The sequence below is a fragment of the Serinus canaria genome, chromosome 1 (assembly GCF_022539315.1).
Source record: "Serinus canaria isolate serCan28SL12 chromosome 1, serCan2020, whole genome shotgun sequence".
Taxonomy (NCBI): domain Eukaryota; kingdom Metazoa; phylum Chordata; class Aves; order Passeriformes; family Fringillidae; genus Serinus; species Serinus canaria.
The window spans coordinates 4,505,646-4,521,353 of record NC_066313.1 but is presented as its reverse complement, the minus strand read 5'-3'; the positions used below and the strand labels follow the sequence as shown (position 1 = coordinate 4,521,353).

General features: G+C 43.8%; 1 protein-coding gene across 1 annotated transcript; it reads right to left on the bottom strand.

The window, feature by feature from the left end:
- Positions 1-5,750: 5,750 nt before the first annotated feature.
- Positions 5,751-15,080, bottom strand: GPA33 (glycoprotein A33). Its single transcript, XM_009092740.4, has 7 exons — positions 14,930-15,080; positions 11,399-11,550; positions 10,329-10,539; positions 9,635-9,793; positions 7,314-7,427; positions 6,762-6,885; positions 5,751-6,331 (listed from the first exon to the last, which is right to left on the bottom strand). Exons 1-7 carry the CDS (start codon positions 14,976-14,978, stop codon positions 6,247-6,249), a joined length of 894 nt encoding a protein of 297 aa, XP_009090988.2. The 5' UTR covers positions 14,979-15,080; the 3' UTR covers positions 5,751-6,246.
- Positions 15,081-15,708: the final 628 nt, after the last annotated feature.

The following is a 15,708-nucleotide window of genomic DNA, read 5'->3' as shown; positions in this document are numbered from 1 at the left end:
ATCAGGCCAAAATTCTCCCCACTTGCATGACAAAATTCTGAAGGGGACACAAAACCAAGACAGGGCAGGATGGCTCTTGAGCAGAGTTTGAGTGGTGCAGCCTGGGAGCCCTGAACCTGCCCCTTCTACTGGATAAAACCTTATGGTGACAACACTCTGCATGTGAGTGAGTGGTAGCACATCTGGTGACTAAAGAGCTGGTTTTGTTAAGGAGACAGCTGATAGATTCTATCAGACCTGACTTTCTGCCCTCCTGTTGCAGCAGCTGACTCTCTCCCATGACAGGAATGAGTAAAAAGTTGTCCTGGTTTAACACACACATTGCAGAGTTATTAGGTATTTTTGCTGGTGTTATAATAGTAGTAGACAAGTGGTTAATTGTACATTGCTACTCTAAAGGTTTTGGCCAGAACAGTTGTCTGAGGATCATCAAAACAATGGCTGTAGCTACAGCTCTGCTGATCTAGTCTACATCAGTACATTGACCTGTAACCATGTTCTTTTACATTCTGTTTAGAGTATGTTAACATAGAGTAAGCTGCTGCTGCTTCTAATTTAACTGTTACTCATGCATTGATGGCTTGTCCACCTTCTCCTTCCAAGAAACTGCAGGAACCAGGGACGTGGCAGAACTTTCAGCATTCTCTCAGAAGCACACATACATACTGTAGATACAGCAAAACCTGGTTTTGACATCTTTATTTGAATTTTGCTTTGGAAGGCTGATCTTACCATTAAAGCTCAAGGTGAATGTGGCCTTAGCCTTGTCTTTCATGAACAGCTGCCTGTTCCCACTCAGCTGCACCCACAGCAATCCTCCTTTTTGCCCTCCATGTGCTTCACCAGATGCAGCTTTGGCTGTGCTTTGGCTTTCCTATCCCCAGACCTGCGCACACACGGCACCTTTGTGTTTCTCCCCAGGCACTTGTCCCTGCTGCTGTCTCCTGTGTGTTTCCTTTTCGGGGTGAGTTCTGTCAGGAGCTCTGTGGTCAGCCTCTGCTTGTTTTGCTTTTTGTCTTGGAGGAGGTGATACTTGAAAAATCACCAGGCCCACCTGGACCTCTTTCCAGCACTGGGTGCCACAGAAGTCTTCCAAGCAGATCTATGAACAAGGCTGAGGACTGCTCTCCTGAGCTCCAGGGCTGTGATGCTGCTTTGTGCTGTTTTCCTCCCTCTTTGGATCCGCAACTCCACTATCTCATGGTTACTGAAGCTAAATTTGCCCCTGGCCATCACATCCCTGACCAGTTATTTCTTGTCCATAAGGATGAGGTCCCGCAGGGACCATCTTGGTTCCTTTGTCACTTCTGAGTATCAGGCTTCTCACAGGAGCCTGAATAAGGCCTTGAGAGCTTCCCTCTGGCAGGGCTGTCTGCAGCAGACATCCCCTGTTGGCCTGTCTGTCCTCTGTGTCCCTGAGCCCTAGAGCTTCAGCTGGCTCATTGTCTGTTCTCAGGTGGAGCTCTGCATTCCAGCTGCTCTCTCACATGGACAGCAGATCTCCCTCTCACCTCCCAAGGGTGAGAAAAGAAGCTGGACAGTGTGTGATGTGTGGAAGGGAAGCCACACTACCTCTTGACTCTTGATGTCTGTGCCAGTTCTGGGGTCTGCGTTACAACTGTTATGTTATCAGAGAGTGTTTGCTGTGTCTAAGGTTAGATAAATCTTTATTGCATCCTTAGCAATGTGTCACTCATCCAGATCCCAAAAGATAGAAACAAGGCAGCAATTTGGTGAGGAGTTTCTGTGTGGAGGATCTGTCAGGTGTCAGGCTGGAGGAAGCAGTGCTGTGGGATAAGTGCAACAGCTGATACTCATTCTTTGGGTGTGTCCTGTGCCTGCTGCCTAGAGTGAGGTCCATGCTGAGTCATTCCCCATTAGGAAACTTGCTGCCGTTTCAGGGATTCTGGCTCTTGAGCTGTTACAGGTGGTGTGCTGAAGGTCAAATTCTTCTGAATAAGTACTTGTTGTAGGTGAATGAAAACCTCTATTCTAGGAAAGCCTGTTTAGATTTTCTTGTAAAATAGTTATATTTTTCTTTAAGTTTTTTTTTTTAAACCTGCATAATTCTCATAGAGGGGCTGTGCTTTTGGACCTGTTACTTGAATTAAAAAGTTCTAACCCTTTCTGCTAGCAAGGATTTCAGACTTTGCCCAAAAGTGAAGTCACTCACGGCTATGTGTGAAACTGGGTTTATTTTCTGGCTGATAGATAGAAGTAGCTGCAGCTGACTGCAAAGACTTTAACATCATCATTCCTTTTGGCTGAGTAAATGTTCTGTGGCGGAGCAGGAACAAAACAAGTTTGTTATCTAGTTTTTGCCGTCCTGATGACTTCTGCAGGATTATCATCCCTCACTGTCATCCCAGAGTGGCCAGCCAATAAATTTTATTGCAATGATTTAGTAAAATGAAGAAATTGCCAAACACTTCTATTAATCTAACCCTGCATTATCTCTGTTCCCTCACTTTTCTGCGGTTCTGTCTTAGAGATTCCCATTAAACTTCTCTGCCATTTTCAAATTATTCCCTTTGATCCCTAGTGAACAGGTGAAATGCAGCAGAAGTTACAAATTTCCTTATGTTGGGCTGCAATAATTTTAGTAGAGCTCTAACATATCCAAAATTAATCTTGGAGGTTTGATCATTGTATTGTGAACTTCATCAGGCAGAACATTGCCTCTGTGTCTTTCCTGGAACAGTTGGTACAAATAAACAGAAAAGGAGTGCAGTTGCTCTAGCAACAAGGATGCTGGGATAATTAACTCCTGTCTTCCTGACAAGTTGTGAATCGTGCACTGTACTGAATCTTGAAGTGGGCTGTGGCAGCACCAGCTTTTGTGTCTCTGTAATACTGAAAACACTTCCCAAGATCCTGAGAAGAGTGGGGATGGCAGTGAGAGCAGATCTTGGTGGTTGTGTGGGAAATGGGGAGGCGTTGAATCCCTGGTGCCGACTCTGTGTGCATTACGGTTGGCAGTTCACTGAGGCCAGTGTCTCCCAAACACAAGAGCAACCCAGGAATGCAGGGAGATTGATTGGGAAGACTCTCTTGTCTTCATAGGGATCTTGTGGCTGCATCCTGGTGCAGTGTAAGGGAGGGAGAAGCAGGTGTGGGTTACAGAGGAAGACTCCCTAAACACTGGCCAGGGCTGTAGGGATGTTGGGAAAGCAGATCTCCTTCTCAGGAAGGGTTCAGGGATTAGAACATTGGCAGTGGGAATTCCAGACCCATGCAGTCCCTCCAGCCAGATGTGCTGCATCCCAGGATGCTGAGGAAGCTGACTGACACCTTTTTGAGGCTGTTCTCTCACCTTTGGAAGGTCACAGAGAGCACAGGAAATCCACAGCAATGGGAGGCAAATACTGCACCCATCTGTCAAAAGGGTGATCTAGGAAAGCCTGCTCAGTTCCACTGCACTCTTTGGAAAAATCATGGAGCAAGCCCTCTTGGAATGTGTTTTTCGGGTATAGGAAAGAGAACTGAGGGACTGGGAAGAGTCAGCATGGATTTGCCAATGCTAAATCATGCCTGACCAGCCTGTCTGCTTTCTGTGATAAGTTTGTGAATAAAGTTGAACATAACTGAACAGTAGTTTACTGATTGCTATGTAAAGAATAAAGGGGAAATTTACTTTGCTACCTGGTCATACATTTTCTCCCTTCTTTCTGCCTTTTGAGGGAAGTGGTTATTGAAGTTTGGTATACATACATTAAATCTTTTCAATTAGTTAAGTATCACTAGCTTAATTTATCTTCCCTCCAAATTCATTATTGCTGGTTTAATTTTGCATAAGGTTGGGCTGTACTAGAGGTAACTCTTGGAGTTATTCCTTTTCCAAAAGATGCACATGACAAGCAGGAAATGAATTCAGTCACAGGAGAACCCTGGAATAAGGCATGAGTTTGAATAAGTGTATTTGTGTATTTCTGGCTGATGGAGTAGAACAAATTGGTTGAGAAAAAAACACATCAAGCATTCTAATAAATGCACTACTTCTAAGGTATTTTTAAAAAGGTAAAAAATGATGCAGCACTGAATTATCTCAGCCATATCTCCATGTGCTATCACTTGATTTCTCAGTGCAGAAGTGAGCTTAGCATTGCAGAACTTGAAGTAGTTCTGTTTTAAATGTTGTCAAGTTGGGCTCTTGCTTTTCCTCTGCTAGTTCTTATGGAATCTGCTTGCAGAGAATTAAATTCATGGGTTTGGGGGTCATTTTGTAAACTCCTCTGTATTCTGTGGCTGGTTTCTTTAGACAACTTAGTGCAGTTGCTTACTGCTAATCTGTATTTTCCTTCATGCCTAAAATGACCACTGTGCTAGTGTTACTTAAAGACTTCAGGTGACAAAGAGCAATTAAGCTTCAGCTATCCTAAAAGTGAAGAGTGTGGGACAGGTAGCAGAGTGTTACAATGGTTTAGTGGCCACTGCCAGTTTCTGGCTATATTCTGGCACTATTCTGCTGATAATTTTCAAGTCCTTTCTCTGGATTTACCAGTTAGGATCTTTGAGAATCCACAGTGTTATCCCTCACTGTTATTCCTGGTGGAGGAAACAGGTTGTGCTGACTAATGTCTGTAATATTTATAAAAGAAATAACTTTTGTTTCACAGGAGAAATGTGTTACAATGGTAATTAGATAATTCACACTATCCTTGCTTGTTACAATGAGATTGGAATACTTACCAGCTCTGCTTCTGAGCTGTGCACCAATTTTTATCTGCCTTCAGCTTCTCTGTGAAATGTTCTTTTTTAGCCATCCATTTTTGCAAAGTTTTCTCATGCATCATGAGAAAAGGTCCTTAGAATGTCTTGCATTTCAGGTTATCCTTTGCCAGAGAAATTTGGATTTGTGTGTTCTTTATAAAGAACTCCTGTGGTTGGTCTTTGCAGTCGTTATTACTACACATGAGTAATTGTATTTTAAGTATTATGTAAAAGAAAGGTAGTCAGAAAGCAAGCCAGAATTACAGTTCTGGTAGGTGGTTTTCATAGTTTGAAATCTAGAAAATACTGGTCCTGTGTGGGAGGATGGCTGGTTCTTCTTTGAAGTTAAATTTTAGATTTTTGTTACAGTAACTGTTTGGGGCTAAAGGGTATGTGGGAGGCATTGCTGAAACTCCCAAAGTTGAAGATGCAGTAAGGAGTTTTGAAAGGATAAATATTTTACTGCAAAAGTGTCTTAAAAAAAAAAAGCTTTCAATTAGCTTTAATACCCATTGATAGTCCTTGGGGAGGGACAGTCCATTCTCTTCCAAAGATACCAGTGGTAGGTTTTTTCTCCACATCTTGCACATAAAATGCAGTGCTTCTGATTAAATTGTTACAGTTTTGAACAAAAAGTTATTTTTCCTTTTTCCTTCCACTCACCCCCACTTTTTTTTTTTTAAATTAAGGATGTACTTGCCATGTACATGCTCTCACATTGTCATTTTTTCAGAAGCTGCAGGAGCAATGGACTGTTTCTTACTTGCCCATGCAACTATCAGCAGGAAAAAGTAATGAAATGAAATGTAATGAAAATTAGGAGCTCTGGGAGCTAGAACTCAGAAATCCAGGAGTCTGACAGTAAATAGGCTACTAGAATGTTTCCAGTTCTTATCAGGTGCCCATCTAAGTTCTTACCTTATCTGTGACGTTATTATGCACTGTTGTCCCAAATAGGAGACTCACTGGTCATCGATGGGTTTTATTTTTTTCCATATATTTATTTATATGTGTATATGTAATACGTACAAAAACCACATTTAACAAAATGTCTTTAAAAATCATCTTGCTTCAACCTCCATAAGAACAGTTCCTGTGTTGAACAGTGGTGAAAGCTGTGACATTTGCATGACTCAGTAAACAAGACCACCTTTCCTTGATGAAATGCAGTTGGTGACCTTCAGACCTTTTGTGGATTTGGGGATACATCAGCAGCTCTGTTCCTCTGTTCTCCAAATAGACCAGATAGTTTCTTTTTTCAGAAAGTTGGAAGTCTGGAAGACTGGTTATTTTTGGATGACTGGGTGCAGCAGTGCTCCATGTGCATCTTTCTGCTATGAAAGTGTGTGTTACTGCTCACTGTTCATCAAGCACTGATATTTCCAGGGAAGCAAGAATGTTCTCTCCCAGAACTTGAAGGCAGAGCCTTTGGCTTTCATTTTATAATTCAACTTCTTGCAGTAAGAAAGAGGGATTGATTTCTTTTCTACAGTGATGTCTGTGCCTCAGCAGATCCTGGAGATGGCAGTGGTTTCTTCATTCATTCTCCACATCCTCCCCTACACTCTCATCATGCCTTGTAGGCATCTGCCTGGAGGGTTCATTTCGGTCTTCTTGTGCCCTAAAACATTGTTTGGGAGTAGAGATGTTAAAACCAGCCAGAAACCTTGCTGAAGAGATTTTGTGTTAGGATATTTTTAAACTGCTCTAAGCTGATCTAGAATTGCACCCAGCTGAAGTCCACAACTTTGGTCTTGCTGGTGATGCAAGAGGTGTGGGAGCTACTTGTTTATTTTTCATAGCATGTGTGCTAATTCACATCCAAGGTTTGAATAATTTGGTTCTGCCCAGAGACACCAAAGTGTCTGGGACTCCTGGGCATCTCCCATGAGGAGAGATGGGAGCCACTGGGGTGGACACTGAAAGGAGAAAGCAGTGCATGCTTTTCCAGATTTCTTTTCTCCCCAGTTTTCCACTCCATCTGTTAATGCTGGAGGGAGAAGGAGAACCCTTCATCTCTTCCATTCAGTGCTGTAGGGAGAGGTACTCACGTCATCTCGTAGTCAGTGTCCTTGCTTTCCCGGCAGCAGCAGCAATAGGCAATGATCCCGATCACCACAATGGCAGCAACAACTCCCCCAATGATGCCAGCATACAGAGCTATGTTCATGGATGCTGCGTGGGAAGGGAGGAGTTAGCAGGGGCAGTGATGTCAAAGGGGATCAGCACAATCACTGCACTTCAAACCCCCCACCAGAGCCCGACTGAGTGTAAGCCACATATGTTTGACTACAGCAGCTGGAAATAATTCTATACAAGAGCAGTTAGCTACTGACAGGAGGGGTCCCTGGATCTGAACACCTGCTCTTCTTTGAAAGTTTAGTTTCAGACATTGCAAATTCAGTGCTGACTCTACAGAGCTTTTGTCAGTTTTTGAACTAACCCAATGAGCTGGTGAGTGCTCTACCAGCATGTAAACGAGTGGAGAGGTTCTCTCTTAAAGGTGATCAGAAACCAGATGGTAACATTCCCCTCCTTTAATGCTTTGACTCTGAGATATTTTCTCTGGTTCTTCTCTTCCCCAAGGCAGCCCCATCTCTTACGTGGTACAACGCTGACTGTCATGTTGCAGAATTCCGTTCCCACAATGTTTGTTGAAGTGCAGATGTAAAAGCCAGAGGTGTCTGCTGAGATGTTCTTCAGAGTTATTTGTTGCCCTGTTGTGAAACACAAATCAGGCCAAAAAAGCTAAGAATAAAAGCAGGGAAGGAAGTGGCAACAGCAGCGCTCCAGTTCCAGCCCAGGGTGGTTGGAGTGATGAGAGGTTATTAAAGCTGATGGATTGCTCTGTCTTGCTCAGGAGCTGCCATGCTCATCCCTAGGTTTTAGAATGATTTGTGGGAGGATAAACAGAAGTGTGCTGTTTTGATTACAGGGAACATGTGGTATTTGAACATTCCTTTTAGAAAGAAAATTGTAGGTGGAGGGTAGAGAAGTGTCTGTGCTTAGAGAAGGCTTTTTTTTTTTTTGGCTTTGGATTTTGAGAAATGTCAGATGCCCAAATCAGGACCTCTGAGAACTGACCATCTTGGTGAATTAACTTGTTCAACAAGAAAAAGCTCTTCAGTCCTGCAGCTCTTAGGATTTCAGATATGAATTACTTAGCAGTGGGGGGAATGGTTTTCTAGTCTAGGAGAAGCCACACAGGCTGTGTAAATAAACAAAGAAGAACTCTAGTGACAGGATTGCAGCGATGGTGATTCTTTCTGTTCAGCCTCACAGCTCAGAATCACAGACTGAAGCTTAGCTCTGTCTGCTCAGGCAGTCAGTTTGTTTGTTACATCTCCAGCTGATGTGGGTATGTGTAGTCCATGCTTATGGCTTGTGAGAGATGTCCAGATCCCTTCTCTGAAAGCAAAAGACTGAATACTTTTTAATGACTTCGCTGTTTCCCTGGAATCTCACTTTTTTATATTTAGGATTTGCTGGCACCTAGTGCCAGATAGTAGAAGAGCATGCAACCTGAAAAATGACAGGCCATATGCTTGCTTGATCGATTTAAAATTTTTATTTTCCTTCAGTCTCTACATACTCCTTGTGTTTACTTGTCTCCCTCCTGGTGGTGGTGTGTTGGTTTGGGTTTTTTTTGTTGGGGGGGTGTGTGTGTGTAATGTTTGTAGTTCTCAAAGTCTCAGTCTAGAAGTGGAATTTAAATGCTCCTAATAAATCAAAAGTGATTGAGTGAGTGAAATGGGGAAAAATGTGGGTCAGGTACTGTGAGCTCTGAAGTGTCTCCTGGGGGGTTCTGCATGCTTTGCAGCAGTGGGACTTGCTTAGCACAGAAGCGATTGCCTGTAGTGACAACAGGGCACCCAGCTAGCCTGGGGCACCTGGGGACAGTCGGCACAGGCCTTGGCCGTGGGTGCTCCGATGAAAGCAGAAGTGAGGTGGGAATGGGCCAGCAGAGACTCCTGTCCTGGGGAGGAACAGGGTGACAGTGGGAGCTGCTGCTGCTGCAAGTCTTGCTGTGCTCGGGGCTGTGCATGATGCACTGGCACCACTTAGTGGCCAGTGAAATGAATAAAGTTCCTGCCCCTGGTAATACACATTTTATGCAAGAATGGGTTCTGAGTGTGGAATATCCTGTGGAGTCTCATCATCTTTGGTTTACTTCCCTTAAACCAGGAAGGGTAGGTACAGACACTTAGTCTTCCTGAAGCTGGACAGGCCAGGAAAAAACAAAGTTGTTTAATAAAGTAAATCTGAGTCCTCTGTCACTGATAGACTTAAAAGAGTATTAAACCCTCATTTCTGTATAAACAATTCTGTCAAGGTTCTGTTGTGGAAATTCAACTCCTTTTTCCTTCCAGATTCTGACTTAAAATGAAAGCAAATAAAATATTAGGGCCTGTGTGTCAGTCCTAAAGAACCAGAAGCCTTTTTCATCCTCAAAGTAGCAATGGTATAACTTTTTCATACCCCGTTCCTCTAGGTGAGGGGTCATCTCTGGAAGAAAGCTTCCAGAGCCAGCTTTTGTTTCCTTCAGTTTAGAAAGAGATCTGCTCATTGTCAAGCAAGCTGGGAAGTAAAGACAGAAAACTCAGTGTTGTTCCTCATGTTATGTCTTACTCCCAGCAACTGAGAGATAATTATTTCTGGCTGCTTCCAGAGCCATCCAGCTTTCTCACTAGGGGAGAGATGAAGTTAAAGCCTTTCTGACCATTCTTTCTTCAGGGAAGAGTCCTTTTCCCCCTGCTAAGTTACTCCTGAGCATGTCTTGTATCAAAAGCACAACTTTTCAAACTCCTGTTCAGAGAACATCCTAGAATAAGCCTTAAGAGTGTTTTTGTATTTGCATTTTAGAATCTTTCCAGCCCTCACCTGCAGAGACCTCAATGCTTTGATGTCTTTGGATTTCTCATACCTTCTGTGTATGGTAGCAGACGGGGCTCATTTTGCACATTGAAGCTTTTCCAGGTGTATTTGGGCACTGGGGAGCCCTCATGAGAAGCACAGGTTAGGTTAATTGTCTGTCCATATTCTGGTGTCCCCAGAATCTTGCATTCGGGCTTGGATGGTGCAACTGAAGGAAGGAAAGAGGAATTGTATTAATCAGAAGCAGCTTCTTGTTTCAGCCCATTTGCATCTGTGGTTTTTATTCTTGCAAGCGGAGGCTGGTCTTGCACCTGCTACCTTCTTCTTAAAGGAACTTAAAGTGAATTTGGATCTAATTCGTTTCTGATTTTTTTCTCCCTTTTTAGCACTGGAAAGCTAAGAAGGAATTGCAAGATGCTTTCTGGGATATGCCTAATAGTGCTAGGTGACCCCTCCTTTGATAACGAGTATGACAGGCCACAGGGGGGATGAGGACAGTACACTGTCCTGTAATGATGGCTGGGTTATTAGGAGAGTGAGCTGTACAGCTCTAAAGGCTGTTTTCTACAGCCGGGTGTCTGAGGGAGTTGCCAGCTCTACGCATCCCAGCGTCCTTCCACAGGAGTAGGAAAAGACCAGAGGTGGAATTGGCAATGACAGCTTTTTTGCTATTAGAAAATGTGGACATCAGAGGAAGGGCAGGTGTGTGCGAGGGGGGTGTGGCAGTGCCTGTGTCACCGCACCGAGGACGAAGAGGTCCAGGAGCGCAGACTCGCGGGGGGGGTCAGCCCGGAGGCGGACACTGCAGACGTAGGTGCCATTGTCCTCCATGGTCACGGTGCCGATGGTGATGCTGATGTCCCCACCGTCCACATCGCCGCTGAACTGGATGCGGTGGTCGTAGCCCTCCCCATACTGCACGAGCCCATCAAAGTACCGCGTCACAGCGTCAACCTGGCACAGAGCGAGGGCACAGCGTCAGTCCCTCTTTCTTCTGTGTCCATCAATCAGCCCACTCTTAAGGAGCAGCTTGGAAAAGAGGACCTTAAACTGCAGCACTTAGAGAAAAGGCCAAGAAAAATATAGAAATTCAAAATGATCTCTGTTTCCATCTGGAATCCCCTTCTCACACCTTATCTGATTTCTTTTGCTGGGGCTTATTCACCTTTCCTCACCATGAGGAGAGGACAGCCCGAGACGTGTCTGAGACCCATGTCAGTCAGATTGCCCTATGGATGCACAAACTCTCCCAGCAGGGATCTCCAGAGAAGAAACCCTTGGCAGTTCTTGCAAGGAGATTTCCAAAGGCTGCTTCCCCTCTCACTAATTCCCAAGCAGTCAAGAAGAACTTTAACATTTAGTTTCTTACCCTTCCAATACTTCAAATGGATGTAGGAGACCTCAAGAATCTCTCAGTGTCCTGTTATCATCAACTTAAAACTTGTTATATTGTATCAAAGATATGTGTATTAGACATACACATTTATATATATGCCTATATTTTTAGAAATTTTCTGATTGTTTCATGTGTTTTAATAGATGTAAACCCCACAGTACATACAGTGATGTATCCCCAGTAAACGGTTTTAAGACCAAGAAAGAGGAGTAAGAGGGTTGGGGGCTTGCCTAGTGTTATGGAATAGATTTGGAATAAATTGCATCTAGACTCAGCATTTCTGTTTGCGCAGTTCTGGGATTAAAAAAAAGTCTGGAAGAAGTCTTTTTCTTCCAACATACATTCCCACAAACAGCTTCCCTCTCCCACCCCTTCTTGGTTGCCTTCTCATCTGTTTCTTTATGCAGCTCAGTTTACCTTGCTATTGATTTTCTTCCAGACAACCAGGTCTCCTCTGTCAACAGCTGAGTTTGTTTTAAAATTACAGCGCAGGGTAGCATTTCTTCCTCTTGCCACTTGAATTTGCTTCTCAGGCGCTTCCACAGTGAGGGCATGAGCAGATACCAGAACTAGGAAGAGAATAAATGCTGCACTCAGCAAAAATAACAACATCTGGACTCCATGGCAGTCTCTTTGGCTTCCTTAGATGCCACAATAGCCCCTAATTCCCTGTCATCCTGGACATTCCCCACTGAGCAAGAGGTGATGTGTGCTGCAGCTGATTGGCTCTGGGAAGCTGCTGCACAGTATGGCTTAGAGCTAAACTCTGCTCTCTGTTCCTTGCTTCCCTCTTCTTCACCTACTCGTGTATTGCCATGGAGTTTAGAAAGATGCTTTATTTTTTTTTCCTGAGCCCTCCTTCAGCGTGACTGACATTCTTTGACAGTTCAGAATGTACAGAGGGAGACAGATAAACAGATACTACAAGTGCATCAGCAGTCTTAAGGATTCAGGCTAAACTAACAAACTGATATTGTCAAACTTCAAGGATCAGGAAAACTGTCAAATAACTTGCCTCGATCCAAATCCATAGAAAAGAGACATTTTGTGCTAAGGAATCAAAACCTGTTCATGTTTTTCATCCCTGAAAATAGAAAAAACCTAGAGAAGCAAAGAGTGGTTGAAAGAAACAAGAGAAGAATAGCTCTTAGTTTTTTTCTAAATATGAGTAAGGTAGTAGTCACCTTTGTTCAAATACTCCAGCTCCTGCCTCTGGAGCACAGGAATAGCTGAGAGCTGAATAAAACAGAAATCCCTCTGTGCCCTGGGGAAGCACGTAGGGCACAGGGCAGGTGGTTTTGTTACAGTGAATTCCCTCTGACTTGCTCTTAATTCATCATGTCTGATCATTGCCTGGTGGGCAGGTCTTTGTTATTCTCAGAATTGAGCTGGACATTTATGTCTGCCCTGCCATAGGTGACCTTCATGCCTGCACGAATCCATGGTTAAAAACACCTGCTTTCTCCTAACAGTTTGTGTGAGTTCTGTGTTGGGGTTTGTTGCTTTGAGGTTTTGGTTTTGTTTCTTTTTTTAATGGCACTGTCATTTGTGGAAAATATTTGGGAAAACTGTAAATGGCAAGGAAGGAAGTGCTGCTCAGAGGTGCTCCCATGGCAAAGAGGAAGGTAGTGCAGTAAGGAGGAAAGAGGAGGAGGGCTTCCCCCATGCTGGGCATGCTGCATGTGGTGGTGAAAGTTTGCTTCTGAAAGCTGAGTCACTGTTCCCTGGAGAGGTTCATCTGAAAAGTTGGTCCTCATTCTGCCATATCTTTGTCCAGGTTAGATCTAGAAGTGTAATGGGGGAGAGCAAAGGATTTCTAGTCTGTACCCTGAGTTGCAAACTGGTTGTGATTACCCACTTTTTTAGACAGGAAGAGCACACAGCCCTCTGCACTAGGTCAGTAAGTGAATGCCAGTGGCAAGCTGAGCGCTGCCAGATCCTTGACTAGCAAAGAACAAGATTCCCTTAGAAAATTACAGTGTCAGGACCCAAAAGGTTGTGTTGTCACTGCACTAAGAACCTGGGGGACAGTTCAGGTAATTACACAGATGCCATGGGATGGTTGGCACAGGGATCTGCTTTTAAATTCCCATGGTTCTGCATGCTCTCAGTGACCGAGTTGTTCTGTGGGCTCCCACAGTTCATTAGCGAGGTGTGTTTTCACCTCTTCCTCTGTGATGTGGCAGGAGTGCCTTCTGTTCTCTTGGGGATTATTTCATTTACAACTGCTGACAGTTGTGAGAAGGAAACCAGGGCAAAGTATTTCTAGCACGCTTTTATTGCAGCCACTCCCAGATCTTTCCCTGCCCTGGAGCACCCAGGGCAAGGCCCATGTTTGCATAGCCCCCGGGCTCTTTCTGACTGCTGTTTTCATATGCTCTCCACATGAGAGACACCTGTGAAAGCTCTCTCCTTGCTTGTTGTGACTGGATAGAGATGCTTTCCTGCATTTAAGTGAAAAGCACCACTGTCTGTACTAGGAAATGGAGCAAAACCCATTTCCTGGTCTTTTTGTCACTCAGAAACTGGTTCCACTGGGCTGGGGTTCACTGACAGGTTATAAACACAGCCCTGAGGCAAAGAAACCACCCAACCCTCAGACTTCTTTTCCTTCTTCCAATTGGATGAGTCAAATCCTACAATAATTGAGATCTTTCTTTTCTTCCAGACCTGTTTGGTGCAGAGTTGGGGAGCTGCTGAACCCAACACTGGTGCTCTTCATTTGTCACCCACATCTCTTTCTGCATCCCAGAAAGACCTTCCCTCTCTCAGGGAAGGAGCAGTTTCATTCTGGGATGTCACTGACTCAGGCTCATTTCCTCCTTCTGACTTCTCACCACATTTCATTTCATAGTCAGCACGTTTAAAAGTTGTGGTTTATTCTTCAAAGGTTGGGGGTTTTTTTCTGAACAGAAACAGAATCTATTCAAATTATGGCTGAAGGCAGGGGAAGCAAATTCTGACAGAACTCCAAAAAAGGAGATAGGACAAATAGCCTACATACTATGAGAGAGACAATGTCACCTACATTTAAGCCCTAGAGTTACTTTTTTGTGTGTTATCACTTTGTGTGTTTATGACATTTTAAAAAATGTGAGAGACATTTTGTATGTTTATAACATTTTTAAAAATTAGAATAGTTTTCTCTCCCTCTGCTTAGAGATTTGTACTTGTACAAAGGAAGCAGAAAATCAAAGTGACATTTCTACTTTCACATTCCTTACTGAGTAATTGTTAACAGACTGAAGGGCAATTAATACAATTACAGGAATATTTTGTTTGCTGAAATAATTGAGATTCTGATCAAGCAAAAAAAAGGAGCATAATTTGCATAGCATGAAAGGTGAGAATCATGAAAAAGAAGAGTGAATATCAATGGCTTTGCAGAAGTTACATAATGATCATCAAACCATGACCCAAGTCACATTTGTTGCATGTGGAGCCCATCCACTCTTTTGATTACTTTAAACTTTGTGAACTTCCTTTTTGTGGGTCTTATTGTTGAAGTGAGGTTTTCAGGATTTTTAGTTAAAAAACCCCAAGCAATTCCCATGTGTGTAGCTTGGTCTGAAGCCTGGAATGAGGTGTAGGAACACTGATAGAAGAATATGAGACAGTATAAAAAGCAGTGGAACTCAGACTCCCAGAGGAGGAAGTTCCTTCTTCAGAGATAAATACTGTATTAACAGAAACCAAGAAAACTGTTTATGAAAAATAGTTTCCACCTTCATGAAGAACAGCATTTTTTCCACTCCTAACAGTTTGTGAGATGCCTGTGTGTTGACGTTTAGCACAGACATGGTACACACACTTGTCTGGCCATAAGCACAAAGGAACCACCTTCACTAAACAAAAAAAGAGACATACAAAGTGCACTGGAGTCCTCGTACTTTGTAGTGCTGCTTCCTTCCACCCAACCCTTGAGGACATAACCAAATTAGTACTCACTTGCACTGAAAATGAACAGCCCAAGTCCTTTCATTGCTGTCCCCCTCATCTCTCCTTTGTTTCACCTCAAGGTGCTCTTCCTTGTAATCTCCAGGAGGCTGGGTAGGTAATTGGCTTTCCCTGAAGGGCTGATTTGCAGTGGCATCACAGGTTCACTTCCTCAGTCTCTTTTAAAAGTGCTTCTGCTCCAGCCTGCCCCTCCCCTCCCAGCCAGAATGACAAGCCACATCACCAGTAGGCTTTGACATCACTTGCTGCTCTCTGTAAACTTGTGAGCTCCTTCCCCAGTTGTGAACTTTCTCCCGCAATTAAATGGCCTTTCCCCATTTCTCCCAACACGCAGGTGCACGGAGCAAGGGAAGGGTGTGGTGGGACTGGGAGTGGAGTGTGCAGTGCAGCTGAAGTCATGCATGTGATGACAGGCAACTAGGGGAGGATAAAGCTCATTTTTCTCAAATATTTATTAAGGAACAGAGTTAAAAAGGTATTAAAGAGTTTCACAATGCAGGCAGCAGCCTACATCCAGGCTTTAAGGACCTGAGGGGCCTAACTCCATTTACTCTAAATACTCATACAAATATATAGTTTATGGGAGTTGTATGACTAATGGGTTATCTAAATATAAGTGAGAGGCATCTCAGCCAGGTTCTTACTCTCTGATGCTCACTGTTCCACTGCCTAGTGTGTGGCTTGCACAGCAGGCACAGGTACCAAAGGTACTGCTCCCTGTCTGCTGCAGAAGGCTGGACAGATCACCCAGCCCGTGGCTTGTAGCACTC

Coding starts and splice junctions, on each gene's coding strand:
- GPA33 (XM_009092740.4), bottom strand. CDS start 14,978: ATGAGGGGGACAGCAATGAAAGGACTTGGGCTGTTCATTTTCAGTGCA. Junction 7,428..9,634: donor TCTGCTACCATACACAGAAG/GTATGAGAAATC, acceptor GTTTCACAACAG/GGCAACAAATAACTCTGAAG. Junction 6,332..6,761: donor GACACTGACTACGAGATGAC/GTGAGTACCTCT, acceptor ACAATGTTTTAG/GGCACAAGAAGACCGAAATG.